Source organism: Larus michahellis, chromosome 15 (genome assembly GCF_964199755.1).
Source record: "Larus michahellis chromosome 15, bLarMic1.1, whole genome shotgun sequence".
Taxonomy (NCBI): Eukaryota; Metazoa; Chordata; class Aves; order Charadriiformes; family Laridae; genus Larus; species Larus michahellis.
In genome coordinates this window covers 12,337,116-12,357,226 of record NC_133910.1, presented here as the reverse complement: position 1 = coordinate 12,357,226, position 20,111 = coordinate 12,337,116, and the positions used below count along the sequence as shown (strand labels likewise).

Here is a 20,111-nt window from a genome sequence, read left to right as displayed (position 1 = left end):
CGTAAAGCGGGATGGTGGTGGGTGCCCTGGCTCTCCCACCTACCCCCCGATTTCCCCCACCCCCGCTTGCTTCAGGAGAGCCGGGCTCCGCGTTGGCAGTTCCCCATGCCAGCAGAAACCCCCAGCACTTGTCCCCGGTGTCATCTCAGGCTTCCCGCGTGACCCCGTCGCTCCCCACTGCACGCGAGCAGCTGGAGCCGTGGCCTGAACCTGTTTGTTATGCACGTTACGGCCATCAGGAGCGAGGGTCGATATGATGTTTAATATGCTTCATGCATAGTAGCGTCGCTTTGGTCCATCAAGTCACTAATACAGGTTCTTACAAGGCTGAGTGTCATTTATTAAGTCGGGGCGGGGGGGGAAGGGGAAGCCTCCAGCGGTGCTGGGGGGTCGGTACCCGCAGCGCCGAGGCGGTGGGACCTCGCAGACGAACGGCACAGGCACAGAGAGTTATTTGTGGCGCCTCGTTTTATGGGGAAACGAAATAAATCGCGCTTTGAAGGCCGGCCGCCGGGTGACGCACCGCGGGGACGGCGCTGGGGGTCTCTCCCCGAGCCCTGGGGTCAGCTGAGATCGCGCAGCATCCCTCCCAGAGCCACCCCCCCGCCGCCACCGCAGCGCTCCGCACCCCGCGGTGGTTTTCTTTCTTTTTTTTTTTTTTTTTTAGTAACCCTTTTTCCCCATCGCTTTAAAAAAAAAAAAACAAAAAAAAACAAACCCACACCACACACCCCGGCACCCGTCGGGGCGGGCGGCGGCGGGGCGGGCGCGGGGCGGGCGCTGGGCGGGGGGCGGGCGGTCGCTGCGGGGCGGGCGCGGCGCTCGCTCCCCCCTGCGCGGGCCCCGCCGCGGAGCCCAGCGCGCCCCGCGCAGCCCCGCCGCCGGCGGAGTTACGGAGCCGGGAGTTTGCCACAACTCCGCGGCCTCCTCTGCGGGGCCGCCGGTGCGGGGCCGCAGCCTTCCCCGCCTCCTCCCTCTCCTCCTCCTCCTCTTCTTCCTCCGCCCCTTGGGCTTTTTTTTTTTTCCTCCTTTTTTTTTTTTTTTTTTTCCTCCCCCCTCCCTCTCCCCCTTTCGCTTTGATTTCGCTCTCCTCCTCCCCTCTGCGCGCCCTGTGCCTGTGTGTTTTTTCGCCGCCGATCTCCACCAAGCCCCTTGGCATGAGTTAAGCACCAGCTATGGACACCAAACACTTCCTGCCACTGGGTGAGTTTTGTTCCGAAAAAGATTCTCCATTCCTGCGGCGGGGCGAGGGGGGGGGTGGTGGTGGTGGTGGGTATGTGTGTGCGTGCGCGTTAAATAAAATAAAATAAGCGCCCGACCTACCCCCTCCTCCGCTTCTCTACCCGGTCTGGGGGGGGGATGCGCTGCGCCCCTTCCCCGGAGCGGGGGGGGGACACACAACTTGGTGTCAGCGCCGGGCGGGCCTGCCCCGTGGCCCCCGCTCCGGCCGCCTGATTGTAGTTAATTATTTTTCGGTTTGTTGTGTGTTGTTTTTTATTTTTTTTTCTTTGGGGGTTTTTTTTTTTTGGGTTTTTTTTTTTTTTTTTTTTAGTGTGTTTTCTTTCCGCGAGGCGCCGGGTGGCGGCGGGCCCCGGGCGGGCGGCGCAAGCGGTATTTTCAAACGGGGCAGCGGGCACCGGGGCTCGGCCGGGAGAGCCCCCTCCCCGCCCGGGGCTGGTTCTGCAGGAGGGCTCGGCAGCTCGCAGCCTTTGCTCCCCCCCTCCCCCCTTGCTTTTCTTTCTCGGTTTCTTTTTTTATTATTATTATTATTATTTTTTCCCCTTTCCTCCCTTTTCTCCCTCCCCACCAGCATCTGGGGCGCGCAGGCGGGCGGGGGGAGGTGGTCGCCCGCGGGGACCCCCGTCCTGCACCCACACTGGCCCCTCTGCTCGCATCTTCCCTCGCTGGCAGCTCCCAGAAGCCGGCACGCTTGGGACCCTCCTGCTTTTTTTTTTTTTTTGCTTGTTTCTTTTTCCTTTCCCCTCTTTTTAGTTACGTTTTAAAACCTATTTCCAGCTGGAGTTTGCCATGGTTTCGGTGACTGAGTCAAGTCCTGGCTTGTAAGGGCGAATGCCTCCTTACGTCTGGGTTTCAGGAGAAGTGATATTGCAGAGCTCAGTGTTTAGGGTGGGGGGAAGAAAAGTTTTAGCGAAGTAGCCCGGCGCCAAGTCCCGGCGAGGGGGAAGAAGGACGAATCCTGCCCTCTCCGCCACTGCTCAGCATGGCGGCCCGTGGGCTCGCAGCCTCCGGCCGAGCAAGCCCACGGCCAGTGAGAACATCCACTCCGGCTTCCCTGGGCTTTAAATCTGCGCTCAGCCTCTGCTGGTGTGTTTTGTTTCTTTTTTGTTCTTTTTTTTTTTTTCCTTTTTTTTTTGTTTTGTTTGTTTTTGTTTAAGAATTGCAATTTTAGTTGTTCCTTTCTAAGAGCGGAATAAATATAAACGCCATCACAAGGTCCCTGGCCAGCCCTGCCCCTTGGGAGGGTTTCCAGGACTGCTGTGGTTCGGGTCTGGGGGGAGACCTGGCAGGGAGAGCCTGGCCCCCGCGGGCTGGCAGGTCTTCAGCTGGCATCTGCTTTGCCCCCAAAATCACGGTTTTACGGTGCCCCTGGTTGATTCGCTGTGAGGTGGGAAACACCGCTGGGTTGACTTGCCCGGAGTTGCTGCTCGGGCTAAAAGCATCTCGCCTGCGGTGTCCCCCGGGAGCGGGTCCTCCTGCCGAAGTCAAACCCGCTCCTTTGGGGTGGGTGAAACGCAGAATGCACCCACCGAAGCAGAAAGTGCCTGTCTCTTGCACACAAAAGTGGCTTAATCTCAGGGGTGGCTGCTGTGAGATTTACGTTTCCTTTGATGGTCTGACGGAAAACAGTCCAAACCTCTGTTGATACGGGCAGGATCAGGCCCCTACGTATATACTTGCGTTTTCTTTCAGACCTGAGCTCCCCTGTTACACCGTAGATGCTAAATAATACGTGGTGTTATTAGTCATGTTGACTTTGATGGGGGAGGAGAGGGAGAGCGTGTGTCACCTTGCTGCTGGCTCGGGGAAGGATTTTCACACTGGCGCAAGTGAAAAACAACTGATTTATCTGCTCATTTATAAACGTATGTGCGTGTGTATGGCGGGGAGAGGGTGGGTCTTTGCAGGAGCATCCAGAGGGAAAACAAGGCGGGCACCCCGGCACAGTGATGCTGGGGGGGGGGCGGGTTATAACGTCGCATGGGAGAAAATTCAGCTGCCCGCGGGAGCTGTTTTTGGTGCGTGATCTGGGTTTGTGTCTGCTGCAGAAGTGACTCCTAAACTTTATCCACCGCCTTTGGTCACCGGTTATTGGAGAAATCAGCTTTGGTCGTAAGGGCGGTGGGTTCTGCAGGGGTTCTGCAGGGTTCGGAGGGGGAGATGCTGGTCCCGCTCTGAGCACGGGAGGCAGGTTGAGCCCGAAAGTGTGTGAGCAGTTTGTGAGAGCGAGGGGAGCCCCGAGGAGAGCGAGCAGAGACCTTCCCAGCGAGACCAGAGCGGAGCTGGTGGGGCCAGGGGGCCTCGATGCTCTTTGGAAGTGGAATGGTCCAAAACCCGCCAGGTCCCGACTTTGCAGAGTGCCAGGGTGTTTTGCCAACCCCATCTCATGTCGTGGTTGGGAGCTGGCCTTTGCAAGCCGAGGGGAAAAAAATAGCCAAGCTTGTGGAGTTTGTTTCCTTGCACACGAGTATGGGCCTGAGCCGGAGAACAGGAGCAACCGGGGGTCGAAATCAGGCTCCGTCACTGTGTGGCCCCGCCAGAATCTCATCTCAGTTTGGCCTCAAAAGGATAACCCGGTGGAGGTTCCTGGCCAAGTCCTGCCCGTGGTGAGACTCAGATAACTCCGCTGATGTCATGGGTGGAAGCGTGGCCAGCGCTGGGCACTTTTAATAGTAGTATCTCATTTTTCCTGCTGGTCTCGGGAGCTGCTGGCAGATGCCAGGCAGAGGCTTCCCACGAGGACGGCACGTCCCTGGGCATCTCCCGGGCTGGATGCCGTTGCCCTGTGGCTCCGTTTGCTGTCCCGCTCCCTGGACAACCTGCAGCGTGATCCCAGGGTTTGTGGGCAGCGGGGACACTGCACGGCACGGGTACCGCCACAGCCCGGGGTCACCTCGGGTCCAGCAGATGCTGCTTTAGAAGCCGTCTGGGGCTACAGATCTCCCTTTACTAGGTTTTGAATGATCGGGGATGTCTTGCTTTTGTTCCTCCTGGGGGGCTGTGCTGTGCCGAGTCTCCAGGAGGAGGAAAATCAAGAAAAAGGACGTCATGCAAGAGCTTGTGAGGCTGGGGGGACCCACATCTCCGGCCTGGTGGGGTGCATGTGCCGAGGTCAGGCTTTGCCCGGGGCCAGGCTGGGGTCTGACGTGCAAACCAAGGAGCTTGGATCTTTGGGTAGCTGCTTGCTCCCAAGGCTCTGACCATTGAAATCCTTTTATTGCGTCGTTTTCTTCTTTGCCCGTTCCCCTCGGAAGGTGGTAGCTCCTGGGGAGCTAAAGAGAGATGTTGAGCTCGGGGATCCTTTCCTTGAGGCACAGCCTCATGGCCGGGGGGGGGGAAGAAACAGTTAATGGATGTCCGAGGCTGGTGCTTCCCTCCCGGAGGTCAGTTCACCGGGTTGCAACCTCTGCGAGTCCGTCTTCCCACCCGCGCGGCCGTGCCAGGGGTGGCTGCAGCTGCTCAGGATGCGGGGTGAGAACTGGCCGTGCAGGGGAACGCCTCCGAGAAAAACAGCAAAACAACCCCCCCACCCCGTGACCGGCTTTTGGGGGGGGGACAGCCCGGGGCGTGGGGGCTGCTTGGGGTGGAAGAGAGCATGGGAGTGTGAGCATCTTCATCCTGCGTCAAAACCCGAGGCAGACTGGTGGGAGCCCCCATCTGGGTTGACATCTCATCACGTTCCTCAATTCTCCTTCTTTTAGCTTCAGAAATTTACAGCTGGTAGGGAAATCCGTAGGGAGGAAAAACTTCGGAAGGCGCCGAAAGTGTCACGGCTTGTCCCAGCATCCCTGCGAGGAAGGAGGAATCCTCTGCCCCACTTCTGGGAGATGCTGGCCGGCTCCGTGGGGCTGCCGGTGCCGCACCAGAGAGGAGCCTTGTAGGAGCAAGAAATAAAGTATAAATAAAGTATAAAATAAAGTATAGTCGTGTCCTGGTCCCTCTTGCCGAAGCGTAGTGTAGGGCTCAGCCTCTCCCAGTTGACATATGCAAAACAAGCTGGGAAGGAATTTTTGCCTTTTTCAGAATCTGGGCTGTGACAGTTAAATAAATCCTCTGAGGGTCCCTGAGTTTACTCCGCGTCGTCCTGCTGTGTTGGAGAGAGCGTTTGTGTTTCTCGTATTTAGGGCATTTTATTTATTTAAAAGAGAGCGGGGGAGAAAGCCACAGAATTTTAGTTATTCATCGCAAATATTATTATTGGCACTTTGCTCCTGTTGGAAAAAAAATAAAAATCAAGGGGGGAATCAAAACATTTCGCTGGAAAATACACCCTGGCTTCGTCCCACCCACATCTTGAAGGCAAAAATAAATATTTATTAAGAAACGGGTTAAAAACCTTTTTGTTGGAGTATTGTTTTCTGGGAGCAGGGGTGCATTGCCATATGCCAGAGCCCTGCCACCCGGCTGAATCTTTGATTTTTTTTTTTTTTGATTTTTTTTTTCCCCCCCCAGGATGGTTAAGAAAACAAACAAACAGCGGAGCTGCGGGCTTGGGCTTTGGGATGCTCTTTGGTCCTGCCCCTTGCACAAGGTGCTGGTTCCTACAAGCGTCGCGGCGCCTTTCGGGGGGGACCGTGTGTGAGCAGGGTATTCCCCCGAGGCTCTCGCCTGCCTGAAATCACGGAATCGTTCTTGCTATAAATATCCCGCGACCCCGCTGCGGGAGGCGGTGGCCCTTGGTGAGGGGCTGAACCGTATGGGTGATGGTGATGGAGCGGGGATGTCGAGGGGGTCCTTGTCCCCCAGCCAGGGTCCTCTCTGCTGAGTGGGGCTGCCAGTGGTAACCAAAGCTGGGGACACCTCAAATCACTGCTGGGTATTGCAGGGACCTTCCCTGGGATCTTGGTAACCTAATTGGGCTCTAATTAATCCTCCTCTTTGGCTCCGATCCCCGCCGTGTCTCCCAGCGTCACCTCCCTGCGTCGGCGAAGGAGCTGGGTCTCTCCTCCCTCCGGCCCGTGATGGGAAGGGATGCTCAGAGAGCGATGGGGAGGGATGCTGGGCAGAAGGATGGGAAGGGATGCTCGGAGAGCGATGGGGAGGGATGCTGGGCAGAAGGATGAGGAGGGATGCTCGGAGAGCGATGGGGAGGGATGCTGGGCAGAGGGATGGGGAGGGATGCTCAGAGAGCGATGGGGAGGGATGCTCGGAGAGCGATGGGGAGGGATGCTGGGCAGAAGGATGAGGAGGGATGCTTGGAGAGCAGTGCGAAGGGGCGCAGGGCAGAAGGATGAGGAGGGATGCTGGGCAGAGCAGTGCGAAGGGATGCTCGGAGAGCAGTGCGAAGGGATGCTGGGCAGAGCCAGCATGCCGCTGGTGCAGGATCCAACCTGGCAGTTCCATAATTGCTTCCAAAAAGGCCCAGGTGGGCTCTCAAAGTCAGTCTAGCTACAAAGCAATAGGGGAGGCAGCCTGGGTGGTTTTATTTTAATTGATTTTGTCAGGAGTTGCTGTATTTTATTACATTTAAAGACTAGACTCTGGAATAACTTTGAACGTTTGACACACACACAAAAAGCAGCTTTCTGACATTTTCCTCTTTGCTTGTCTTTTATTTCATTTCTCCCCTCTCCTCCTCCTCCTCCTCAAAGGAAAGCGTGTGCCTGGAGGGAGGGCAGAGGAGGAGGGAGGAGTGGTTGTGTCTCTCCAAAGGCTGCTCCAACATCAAGGCAGCGCAAAGCAGACGAAATAATATTGCAAATAAGGATTTAAAAAACCCTACAGAAGGATCCCCACACATGCCAGCCAGCTCAAACTGCGAGAAGATTTTTCAGACAGAAGCAATTTAGCCTGGGAAAAATGCTCTATTGTTGAAATGGAAACTGGCTGTGAGAACTTGCCTTTTCTGACGACGTTTTGCTTAGAAAAAGCAAAGCAAAGTCAGGGAAACAACCTGAGTTTTTTTATTTAGAGAAGACAGAGAATTTCAAAATGGAGGGTGTTTTCTGAGATAAACCGGGAACAATTCCCTCGGAAGAAAGGGAAGGAAGGGTTCAAATTAAGCCCAAATGCAGCTCCCCTCCTTTGAAATTTTGTTTAACATGGAGTTAAAAAATAATCCTGTTCAAACAGACCACTCGCAAGCATAAAATGCTGGTTGTTGGTGTGTTTGTTTTTTTTCTCTTTTATTGTGATCTACAATAAAAGTTTCAAGGTTGCACCTTGGGGCTGTAATCCTGATGGCAGCCCTGTTTGTGCCAGCTCCTGCCCATCAGGAAGGGACGGATTCCGGCCTTGAAAACTCCTGATCTTGCCCGGATGAGACGGATCCAGGGTGGGGAAACTGAGGCAGGCGGGTGCGTCTGAGCGGCGGCGAAGCTGGGAACGGGGCCCGGAGCGAGGGCGTGGGGATGGTTGTGAAACCTCGGCTGGGATGGCGGCTTCCAGCCCCGCTGAGCAGATCCGGCTGGGATCGGAGCTCCCCAGGGCTCCCGGGGGGCTTTGGAGGGTCCCAGCTCCGGGTAGCCAAAACACCCCAAACCAACCCCAAGCTGCTTTTTGGCCTGGGAGCAAAGAAAAACTCCCAGATGGGGGTTTGCGTGCAAGCCAGGTGCTCCCAAACCAGACAGCGAGGAAGAAACACCCTAAATGTTGGTTTTATTAAGCATCAGGAGCAGCGCTCGCATCCCCGTTCTGCCCTAGGGGAGGGGGTGCCTCTCGCCGTGGGCATTGCTCCTTTGGAACCCTGGGGAATTTGGGTTTTTTTTAGGTCAATCTCTCGGTTTCGGTGCACGGAGGTTGGTGTGGCGTGTTTGGGGTTGGGTCTTGTCTCAGCCGTCACCCTTTGCCCGCATTGTCTCGGCTGCGAGATCACTGCCGAGCGGAGAGATAAAAGGTGCGATACTGGTATTTGCGACCAATAAAATGGTAATGGCATTCCCATCTGGTTGTTACTTTGCATGGTCTCCTCTTTTGTGGAGTTTTGGCTTTCTTCGGCTTTTATAGACTTTAAAAAAATAAAAAAATCAGGGGTGGGGGAGCTGAGGGAGCCCGGAGCCCCCCCGAGGTTTACAGCCCCGCAGCTCACGGAGCAAACCCTTTGTGCCGGGGCTGCCGGGAGCGGATTAGGGAGGGATGCCCCGTCTAGTTTCAGCTGGCTCTGCAGCGCTGGGCGCGAAGGCCAGAAACATTTGATTGTTGTTTTTCCATTTTTGGCCGAGGAGTAAGTGCTGGAAAGTTGGGGGTTTTTTTGGGTCTGTTGTGTTTTTTTTGTTTTTTTTTCCCCCCCACTGTGAACTCTGTGGGCTGCTGCGAGACAATTTTGTTGTGGGCAGCGCGTCTCCTACGTGCCCATTACGGAGCGGCGGTGAGGCAACGGCAGGGGTGAAGCAAGAGTGGAAGGAGAAGCGCGGGAGAGGGGGATGCGCTTCCAGCCGAGATCCGCCCGGAGATGCGGAGGTGACGAGGCGGGGAGACGGGCTTGGCACGTGGGATGCCACGGAGGAGGCTCGGTGCCAGCGGCTGGGATGGTGAGCGATGGCAGAGGCACGCAGGGGCGTAGAGAGGAGCGGGGTCAGGGAGAGGCAGGAGCAGACCCGGCGGCGTTGCATCGAGCCAGGGAAGCTCTTTTGGCTGCCCCCGGCAGGACGAGGGATGGGCGAGAGCATCTTGCCAGCGCCGTGGCTTCCCTTGGGAGCAACGGCTTCTCCCTGAGGACCCACGTGCTGGTTGTGGCTCTTGCAAAAGGGGGGAAAAAAGAAAGAGAAACCCTCTTTTCCCACCGGCCATCCTTGCCAGACCGTGCTGAACCACCCATCTCTTTTTGCTGCCCCGTTTTTGTCAGATGAGTGAGTTTATCAGGCCGGGGAAGCTGTGGGCTCTGCCCCGTGCGGAGGAGCTGTGGCCACTAACGCCAGCGAGCAGGGCCCGACCGGTGGCAGATAACGGCGTATCGGCGGCAGGTTGTGCCGGAGATGCTCATCCGCGCCGTGGCGGGGGGATGCGTGGCCCCGTCTTGCCTTGCATCGGTGCTGGGGCTGCTTCTGGACCCCCCCGACACCCTACTGCTGCCCTGCCCCACACCCCTGCGGCCTCTAGGCGTTCAGGGGTGTGGGGTGAAAGCTGGGGGTCCCTGCGAGGGCACCCGAACCCTCCAAAGGACCGGGGAACTTCAGCAAGTTGGAAACCGCCGTCTGGGAGCTCGGCACCTGCGGGGCCAGCCCTCCCTTTTGACCTGCGCTTGTTCCCAGTGTGGCTTTCAATTGATCATAAAAATCCAGCGTGATTCACGGCGCTTCTGCCCTCCAGCCCGCCGGGCGGCGGCTCCCCGCCTTCGCTTAGCGTGAGAGAGCAAATTGCCCTCCAGTCCATCCTCCTCATTCCTAATGGGGAGCCGCTGCTTTATGGGTCTGGTTTCCACCCCCCCCTCCTTCCCCGTGCACTCCTTAAATTATAATATGTTAGAGATGGTGGCGTAGCATTTTAATTTAATTTTCTCTCTCTCTCTTTTTTTTTTATTTTTTTTTTTTTAATTTTATTTCATTTATTAAGAAAACCGGTTTCGATGCAAGGTCCCCAACGTCGGGGTGGCGAGGGAGGGAGGTGCAGCTCCATCCCGGCGCAGACCCCGTGTGCGTGCGTGTGCGTGTGGCTCACAGACAGTGAAATTGCACCCTAGAGTTATAAAGCAATTGTCTAGCTCAGCAGCAGAATGAGCATGAAATGGTGCAGAAAGCAACTAAATAAAATTGGGTAAGGCAGATGCATGAAAATAATGACATCTCTATACCGGCGTCAGGCGCGCTTGCTCTCTCTCGCACCACGCAGATAAACTTTTATAACAGACTTTGCATTTATTTTCCCAGGAAACTCTTTGGAAATGGAGATATTAGTGTGCAGTGAGCCCCCGCATCCCCTCTCCCATGTTTCTGGGGCCATCGTGCCGTGTCTTGCTGCTGCTATCCTCCCTCGTCACTCGCCCTGTCCCTCTTTTCCTTTTTTTTTTGTTTTCAGAGCAGGATTTTTATGCTCAGCCAAACACCAAAACGATAACCTTTGCAACTTCATTTCCCCTCGGCTGCGGCAGCCATGCCGGGCTGGGGGACTGCTGGAGGCGGGTGGCTCTCCGGGGTGACCTGCCACGTCCCGTCCAAATCGGACCAAGAGATGCTTTGCTCTCACTTTGGAGTTTTCTCTTTTTTTGCCCTCCCTGGATGGTGGCAGCTGTAAGGGTGGATCCATGTGGGCTTTAGGACGTGAGAGCAGGGGTGGAAAACCAGGCTTGGTGCACTGGCTGTGTCCCTGCATCCCTCCTCCCAGGGGGTGGCCGATGGCACCAGGGCCACCCGCTTCCACCCTCCCTATTTATCCAGATGCACAGGTTGAAAATGCCCCAAATTGGGGCCTGAAGAATTGACTTTAGCTGCGATTCCTCCCCGGACACCCGCCGCGGTGCTTCCCTTGGGCTCCGTGCCACTGTCCCTGCCCCGGAGCCTTTGGCCTCAGCTGAGGCACGTTCCCGTGTCCGCTCCCGGGAAGCCGGTTTCCCGACATGGTTTGATGTTTTGCTCCTTTTGCACCAGGTTCTCCGTGAGACTGGGAATAAGCTGCTAATCCTCCCACCCAACAGGTGACATTAAGGCTGTCCCCATCACCCTCATGCCCTCCTGCCTCCAAAGGGGTCACTGGCCACCGCTCCACATGCCCATGGTGCTGGGGATGCCCTTTCTCCATGGGGTGCTGCCCGCTGCATCCCAGCCGGAGTGGCTCATCCCGGGAATGGGGAGCGGGTGGCAGTAGTCGGGCTCCCCCAGCCCTGTGCCTCCTCAGCTGCCCTGTTCAGAGGCCTCAGGGCTGAGCTGGTCGTGGATCCTTTCCCTCTCTGCAAGGAAAATCCAAGGAAAATGCAAAGGAGTCCATCCTTTGCGCTGCCGGGCTTGCTGTGCCCGAGCCTGGGGCTTCACCACCCAGCGCCTTTGCAGCAAAACCTCCATCTCGGATTTTCCTTTGCTGGGATGTCTCCCTGGGGTCCCAGATTAGCCGCTCCAGTGCTTTGCCGCCTGCCTCCCCATCACGCGTGGACCAGCGCGGATCCCACGGGTGGCTGGGAGCCGTGTTTTGGCTGCACAGCCCCAAAGCGCAGCGCGGCCCTGAGCCCAGCGGTGGGACGTGTGCGCGTCCCCCTCCTCGCTGCATGCAAAAACCCGGCGCCCCCGGAGAGAGGCAGAGGAGGAGGAGGCTTCGTCGCAGAGATTTCTCCGGCTCCGGGCAGACGGATGCCGAGGTCCTGCCAGCATTTTTGCTGGTGCGGAGCCACAGCCTGGGAGTGGAGAGCAGGGAAGTGCAGGCATGCAAAAATCAGTGTGAAGGCATAAATCAGGCCGAGAGTGAAAGGTTAAAGAAATCCAGAGGAAGCGGAGTGATGTACGTGATAGAAAGAGGTTTCCTGTACCTACGCAGGCCACCCAGGCTCCCTTCCTGCCAGCGTAAACCTGCGAGAGCAGAAACTTTCTGCACCCCTAAGCAAATTGTGGTCTGCTGGATGGGCACCTTGTGAGCAAGTTAATACTTTGTGCTTTACAGGATGCTCTCCCCAAGCCTCTGGGGTGGTATTTCTAGGATGCCCGGGCAGCACCGCAGCCATTGGACCCCGCGGCGGGGAGCGGGAGCGTTGCTTGGGAAGGGCAGGGCGCTATGGTCCATGTTGGAAGCTGTGCTGCCGTGGTGCAGCCTTAAATTCCCCATACCTCTTCCCTGCCATCCTCCCCGGGCTGGTTTTCTGCAGGGGAGCTGTGCCGGCCGGCTGCCCCCGCGTCAGGGATCGGACACCAGAGGTGGCTCTGGGAAGAGTTAAGGCCCCTGGGACAATTACCTGCAGGCCCCCCATGATCCCTGCCAGAGATAGCCTGGCCCCAGGCCAGCTGATACCTATTGTTTGCGAAGGTCGGAGACTTTATCTAAACAGTAGCTCAGAGCCGGGGCTTGCTGGGAGCGGGAATCCCAGATGCGCTGGGGGGGCTCTCTGACCTGGGGTGGGGTGCTGGGGGGGCGCTGATGCTGTGCGGGGACTTGCTCCTGAGATGCGTAGCACTGCGAATTACACCCCGCCGGCTGCTTTATAAGGTTGGGAGACACAGATTTGGTTCATTAAGGGGTTTTGCCTGTGGCTCGAGTTGTATTTTGGTAGCGGTTCTACCGTACCCGGCACCCCCCGCGCTGTGCCTTGGAGCTTGGTGCAGCTCTGCCTCGGGGTTTCACCCTTCTCTGGGGGGGAAAAAGCCAGCAGTTCCCTTATGGTAAGTCTCTCCCTCTTCGTGCCTCACCTGTGGGGCAGGTTTAGGCTGTGGAAATCGGAGGCCATCGGTCACGGCGGGGTTTGTTTAGCTCGGGCACTCGGTTTTCTCAGCTTTGTTGTTTTTCCTCCTGGGTTGCGATTGCCGAGGGGTGTTCGGCACCGCTCCCCGCGGGCACCCAGGTGCTCTGCTCGGCCGGGTGTCATGCCATGGCAGCCACGGGCGGGCGCGGAAAACCACGTCTGGCTTCTCCAGCGAGGTTTCACAGCCTCTAGGTGTGTGCAGGCAATGTTGCGGGGCAGGGATTTCTTGCAGCAAGCCCTGGGTGGCAGATAACAGCCGGTGCCCATCTAAAGCCCTCCCCTATGCAAGTGGGGAGGTTCCACCTCTCCCTCTGCCTTCCCAAAACCCAGCGGCAGCGCGAGGGATGCCGGGCTGATCCAGGTATCCTCCCAGATCTCTTTCTTGGAGCGGTGGCATTTGTACCCGGGCGCTGCCCTGGCTGCCGTAAGGTGTAGCCCACCCTGGGACCGCAGCCTGGTGATGCTCAGCAGCACCCTGGGGGCCACAGCCGGTGTTGGGGGAGCCCAAAATCTCTTATCGGAGATTCACAAGCAAGCAAGCCCCAGGATACGGCCTGGGAAGCAGTGGCACGGAGGGCAAAGCTCATCCTGGCTCATCCCCGAGAGCGGCGGGATGCTCCCAGTCCTGCCCGAAACGTGGGGACCCCACTGGGAGGGAGGATGTAGAAGTGCCTGCGCTGGGTCGGGGTGCGGGTTGGGGTCCTCGCTGCCCGTGCCGCGTGGGAAGGGGGGGAGCACGGGGCCGGCGGTGCGTGCCGGGCGCGGGGAGGTGCCCGTGGGGCAGGAGCAGCCGGTCCTGCCAGTTCTCCCCGGCGCAGGGCCGGGCGCTGGGAAGTCCCCCGAGCCGACGTCGAGGCCGGGCTGAGGGCTGATCCCGGGTCCCTCTCTGCCACCGGTTCCCCGGGTGGCCTTGTGCAAGTCACTCCCATCTGGGCATCCCTTGACTCCCAGCGGGGTGACGGGGTAACGCTCTTCCTTGGCTGGTCCTGGTTGTAAAATCTTGGGAAGCAGAGACTCTGCGCTGGGGAAAGCACCCAGCGAGCTTGGCCCTGGCTGGGAATAAAAGCTTGCGTTGCATGGGAAGGGAAGGCGAAGCCAGTGTGCTCCCTAATTGAACGCATCTTTACAAATTAATAAGGTAGAAGTGACTCTACTGAGAAAAAAAAAAATAAATCCAACCCAGTGCGTTGGCCTGCCCCTCTAATTGTCAGTGTGGAAATCATGGGCACATGAGGACTTGCAAGCGAATGATTAAATCCGCAGCCTTATTTCAAAAGCAGAGGAAATGAGCCTCCCAGTGCTGCCCAGCACCATGCCAGGGCTGGGGGTCGTGGGCAGCCCATGGGCAGAGGAGCCTTTGCCGGGGGGATTTGGCTGGCGCGGACTCCGCGAGCACCGGCGGGACCAGCAGCTCGGCATCGATTTCATCGAACGGGTTCAAGATCGCGTCAGCTTAACTAAGGACCGAGACTGACCCGCGGTGATTTGCTGGCTTTATTATTTAAAGACGATGTTGTGGCTGGGCTGGGCGCGAGGGAGCTTGTCGTTCCCATCTCTGCGTGGTGGGGTGGCTTGGTACAGCACTGACGCCTTTTCCAAATTTTCACCGTATGTTTTGCTGTAAATAGGTAAAATCCTGAACGTACCTTGTTTAGGAGAAAGACTTTACATCCCAGCTCTTGGCCCTGTCAGTAGCTGCAGAAGAAGAATGTTCTAAGGATCTATTCATCATTGCAATTATTTTATTAAGAGTACACCGTGTGCTTGGGGGCTGGAAGAGTTGGAGCTTTGGGATGTTTTCAGCATTATAAATACTGGTTGGTTACATCACCCAGCTTTTAAAAAATGGTATGTGTAGTCCTGGTGAAAGAGGGTTTGCAGACAACCTTGGAGAGGAGAGCTGGGTGGCTATTCCCAGCAGGGAGAGCAGCATGGCTCCTGCTCCTGCGTCTCCCTCGGGGCCAACGGGGAGAGAAATATCTGGGCTCTGCTTGGGGGGAATTTGTGCCTGGGTGCCCGTTATGGGCTGGATATGGGTGAAACGGGCTCCGGGTGGGCAGCTGAAATGTTATCCCGGGAGGTGGGTTGTCTCCTCTGGCAGAAACGTGGAGCCTGTAGCACATCACTGCTCCCGGCTCTGCAAACGCTCCGGATAACCTCATGCTGCCAAACCCCAAAATGCTGCTCCGAGGCCTGTTCTGCAGTTTTCTGTCCCGTCTGGGGACAGGTGGGGGTTGCCCGCCTTGGTGTCACCCTGTGCTGCTGCGGCGGTGGCGGAGCAGCCGGTGGCGGGTCCCGCGGCGGGCTGGCACCTCCGTGTGCCTTATCGCGGCCGCGCGCCGGGGCTAAAGTCCACCATGGGAAAATGCCCGGTGGACTTTTAACTGGAGTCCTCCGGTGAGCCCAGCTTAGAAACTTTTAACTGTTTCATGGCGATTTCTGCTGGAAAACAAAGAGAAGAACGGGGGAGAGGGCGGGGGGTCAGGTCCCTCATCTCCCTGGGGTGGCGATGGGGACCGTGCCGGCTGGTTGCTGGGGTCGTCACTGCCCGTGTCCACCCCGCCGCTGGCTCTGCTGTCATACCCAGCCGTGCCGTGTAGTATGGGCCCCCCAAAATCTAGCGGTGGGCATGTAGAGGCTGCACCAGGGTCACCGGACTGTCCTCCCTGGGACACATCCCAGCGTGCCTCCCTGCCCTCCTCCCTGCGCTCGCCCTCCCGCTGCGCCGCCTGAAAAGATGAACCCTGTTTGCCGGGGAGGAGGTGGGCATCGCATCCATATCAATGGGCAGCTGCATCTGAATGTTGAAAAGAGACTTTGCTGCTTTTTTTTGCTGGCCCATATCTGGTTTTACCTCCTATTTCAGGCACCTGGGTGCCTGGAGGGGTTTATTTCAGCATCTTCGTCCTTATTCCTCTTGCCCTTTCCCTTGCCTTATTTTTTTTTTTTTTTTTTTAGTATTTCTTTTTCTGCAAGTTGTGAGTCTTGTTTGCTCTGGGTGGGTCTGCGGGCCACGAGCGGGTCCCTGTTGCCAGCCCAGGGCTTGAGCGGTGCCTGTGCCGGGGAAAAGCAGGGGCTTTCCCTGTGACTCTGTCAAAACTGAACCGCCACCCTCCCTGCGTCACGGGGCCATCGATCCGTCCGCCGCGGGGACAGGGACAGGGCGCGCTCCCCCGAAGGTGGTGTGTGTGTGTGTGTGTGTGGAAATTCCTGTAAGAAGGGGCAAAAATGCGGGATTTGTGGCCGTTGGGATGGGCTCAGCGTGGGACGGCATCGCTGGCCGTCCCCGCAGGCAGAGCTTTGCAGGGCAGCGGGAGAGCTGCCCGCGTGCCACGAGCTGTGCCCTCGGTGGAAGTCATTCCCGGGTGAGAAATCCCCGCTGTGGAAGCCTTTATTACCGGGCAGAGCTAGGTTTGTTTTGTTTATCATCCATTTACTTGGCTTTGGAGGGATGCCCAGATTTCTCCAATTTTGTGTGTGTGTGTATGTGTGATTTATTAGGATTCAGGGCTTTTTTTTTTTTTTTTTTTTTTTTCTTCTCTTTCTGGTTTAATTTCACTTCCTCAAACTGACAGGCCGTTTGAACAAACTTCTTTTGGATGATTTCCTCTATAGTTTTAAAGGGACACCTAAAAATAAAGGGAAAATGTTGCAGCATGGTTGGCAATTAAAAAAACCACCCGGTCTGTCGCTCTGACAAACCTCAGCCCTGATTTTGATAACGGAGAGAGCTCCGAGGGTGGAAGAAAACCAACATGATTTCACTTTTGGGTACTTAGAGCCTTTTGACAGCGTTTCAGGGATCACTGGCTTTACTTGTTTCGCTGTAGAGCTGATGGTGCCGCGATCCCGCGCGCATTTAGGCATGTTCTTCGCTTTCCGCATGCGAGCGGTCCATTAAAATAGCTGTGCGTGTCTAAAGCTTTGCCAGCTCCAAGCTTTGGTTTCCTCTCTTTGGCTTGATCTGTTCCGCAGCAGTCAGGAAGGGAGGGGGGGGGAAAGTAATATATCCATTTAAGAAACACTGGAAAATGTAATTGCAGCCTCCGGAGACTGGGGAGCAGGTAGGCGAGGGCAGAGCACCTGTAGCTGCCTGGAGCTGGGTTTGCTGCTTTTGTTCTGCCGGGTTGGTTTTTTTTTTTTTTTTTTTTTTTTTTTAACAAGCTGGGATGTCGCAAGGGCACCGGGGCTTTCGAAATAACGCCAGACGGGTTCTGGCCTGGGCGTTCTCCGGGGCTCGGCGCCGGGCGCGTTGCCGGCGATGGAGCCCGTGGCGCCGGGCGGCGGTGGGGAGCCCCCGCGGTGTCGGGGCGATGCTGGGGTGCAGGCAGGGACCTGGGGAGCCGCTCTCTCCGCGGCCTGTCGGCAGGGAGATTGAGATGAGGGAAAACTTCCTTTTCCCCCTGTCCAAGCTATAAAAGCATGAAAGAGAGAGAGAGAAAGATTTCCCCCAGGGATCGGCAGTGATAAAAAGCCTCTCTCTTGAAAAGCAATGAGAGAAAAGAAGTGTGTCTAATCCTGCTGGAGAAGAAAGGGAGAACATCCCTCTGCTGCGAGCCGTGCGGGGACTGCAGGGACCCCGGCGTGGACGCAGCGACCCGGACGGATCCTGCCTGGTGCTGGCGGGTGACGAGGAAGGGCCAGATCCTCTGTGCAGGACCAGAGATGCTTTTTCTTGCATGGGACGCTGAGGGGTGGGCTTGGAGGAGCTCCCGGGAGCCAGCTGGGGGGTCCCTGCAGGGCTGGGGGGGGGCTGGCTGTGCTGGGATGCAGGGTGCTGGCGGCACTGTGGGGCTCGGGGGGGCTGGGGAGGTGGTGCTGGCTCTGTTGCCATCCCCACGTTGCTCAATCCTTGCCCCCCGGCGGGGGAGAGACAAGCACAGATTTTCTTTCCCCTTTTGCCCTTGGCCGCGGGGCTGGGGGAGGCTGGAAAGGGGAGATGCAGCCCCGAGCGAGGAGGGATGCTTGTCGCCAGGGCGAGTAGCCAAGGGGCTACCGCAGCCCTTGGTCACTTTTTCCCGGTGGTGCAGGGGTGTGCAGCTGGCTTGGCCGCGTCCGCAGCTGTCTTTCCTCTCCTGGTACAACCATGTCACCATTTCCTCGGTGACAACCTGCAGCGTCCGAGCACAAGAGCTGCTCCATCCCCCCGTCGGCGGTGGGGCGGCGGCAGCTCGGCCGCTGGTCCCAGGCTGGCAAAGTCCGAGCTGAGGCCGCCCGGTTGTCTTTATTACTGTTGTGGTTGATGATTTATTTCGTGCAGCATCCGCCCTGTCTCATGACTTGATTAAAAAAATAAAGCAAACAGCAGCGCAGCGTGGCTGCTGCGAGCCGGGGGTGGGGTGTCCCTTCCCCGAGCCCCCATGGGGTTCCCAGCCCATGCCTGAGCTGTGCGGGCCGGGGACGGGCAGCAGGGCTGTTCTGGCGGGGGGTTAGCAGAAACACGTGCTGGGGATGGTCGGGCATTGGGGTGAGAGACCTCCGCACGCCGGGTCGCGCGCACCCCAGCGAGGCAAGGGGCAACTTTCTTGCTCCTGGGGACCCCCCGCCCCCCCCCATCAGTGGGGTTGGGCATCGTCTCGTAGGCTGTAGAGATTCCTCTGCTTGTGAACAGTCATCCGTGTCTCCTTGAACCGAACAATGATAATCCACAGCCAAGGAAAGTCCTCATTATACTGGGATTAATGAGTTTATGTTTAAAAAAAAAAAAACCAACAAACACAAAACATCAAAAAAAACCCCAAACCGCCACCCCGCAAAGGGATACCCTTCAGGACGAAACGGGTGACGGGGTGCTGGCCCCGCTGCTGCTTCGGTGCCCGGGGAGGAAAAATAAAGCCGACATCAGGGTGTATTTGCCAGCTGCGCAGCCTGGTAGGCGGCGGGGTGGGCTGCATCCCGGGGATGCGTGCCAGGCTCTCCCAGCAGCCTCGCCTCGGGATGTGCTCAGGATTTTGGAGACACCGTCAGCGTTTTGCTGTGGGGGACGCGTTCTGCGCTGGCCGGCGGGCGAGCACGCAGCATCCTCGTGTGTGCCGGGTGCCTCTGAGGCATTCCACGGTGCCTGTCGTGTTGCGGTGTCACCTACCGCCCGTCTGCTCCTCTTGGTAACAGCGGGAAACTGGGGCTGAGATTTTTAAAAGATCATCCCGGGATGTTAGAGCTGACGGCTTCGGTGCCGGGAGTTTCTGCCCTGGCCCTCGGGGAGGGCTTTGGCAGAGCCCACCGCCCTCCGCTTGGATACGGAGGGAGCGAGTGACTCACGAACCCCTCGGAGGGAAAGAGGAGCAGGAAACTAGCTCACGGCTCTTGTGAAAGAGAGAAGCCGGCTTGATACCTATAATTAAAGCGGGTGTCAAGGAATGAAGTGCAAATTCCTCCGTGGGCATCTCACCGGGAGGGAGAGCAGCACCTGCCAGCTGACCCCAAAGCGGCAGCTCCTCCCCGCTGCGGAGGGGCTGAGTCTGCGAGGACCAGGCATGACCCCCCGATCCCATCCCTCCTGACTGCAACAAGGTGATGTGGATGGCGAGGCCACCCGTGTCCTGTCCCTGTCCCATCCCCATCCCCTTCATGCTCCAGCTAGCGTGAAGGGACCGGCTGTGGGAACGGTGCCCAGCGGGAATGGTGGATCTGCCCTGGGCAAAAATCTCCTGGGGAGCACCTGGGGGTTGTTGGGGTCTTGGGGGGAGCCTGGGCGCAGAGCTGGGGAGAGGCGGCGGGGCGGGGAGGGGTTTGGGGTGCCGGCTTTGGGAATTGCAGGCGAGCAAGGGCAGGACGTGGAAGCAGCATCCGTGATGGTGTGGTGGCTTTAGGGTGAGACCCGGCTCCTCAGAGGGGCTGGAGGAGACACTTGGAGACGTGTCCCACTGGGGTGCCCGCAGCACTGTCTCTGTGTCACCTCCAGGGCTGGTGTTGCCCCCCAGCACCCCTCCGAGGGAAACTGAGGCACGGGGGTAATGGCATGTGTGTGTTCTACATGAGTGCTGAGCACATGCCTGGTGGCTCCTGGCTCTTGCACGGTCCCTTCTTCTCCAGCCGCTCCTACCTGCGAGCCCCGGGCAGGCAGCCAGCGGGGCGGGGGGGTGTCCCTTGGCTGTCCCCCGCCTCAGTCCCTGCCGCTGCGAGCGCCTTTCCCAGCAAGTGTCAAATCTGCTGAGCAGACGGAAAAAAAAAAAGAAAGAAAAAAAAACAAAAACCAAAAAACAAACCACCCAACCCAATAATGCGAGGAAGAAATGCTGGTGTGTCCTGGGTGGATTAGTCGAGACTCCTCGCTGGATTCCTCCGAAGGGAGGTGCTCGCGCTGGAAGCCGGCCACCAGCCGGGCCTGCCGCATTTTTCCTGGATTCTCTTACCATTTGGGGACTGAACTTTTGTCTGAAAAAAAAAAAAGTAAAAAAAAATAAATGTATTTTTAACTTGGTTGTGTCTAAAGCTCGTCTCGGCTTTGGGCTGTGCCCGGCTTTCTCCTGGCCCAGCGTGCGCTGAGGTGGATGCGCTGGGAGGTGAGGGCCAGATCCTGCATCCTGGGACCGGGAGGAGGAAGCGAGAGAAGGAA

At 57.6% G+C, this 20,111-nt stretch overlaps 1 protein-coding gene across 1 annotated transcript in view; it reads left to right on the top strand.

Annotated features, from left to right (window-relative positions):
* The first annotated feature begins 801 nt into the window (after nt 1-801).
* RXRA (retinoid X receptor alpha) overlaps nt 802-20,111 on the top strand; it is a 114,130-nt gene continuing 94,820 nt past the window's right edge. Inside the window, exon 1 of the mRNA XM_074608543.1 lies at nt 802-1,203. Within this exon, the coding sequence (XP_074464644.1) occupies nt 1,176-1,203 (28 nt within the window). The 5' untranslated portion in view covers nt 802-1,175. The remainder of the gene's footprint in view (nt 1,204-20,111) is intronic.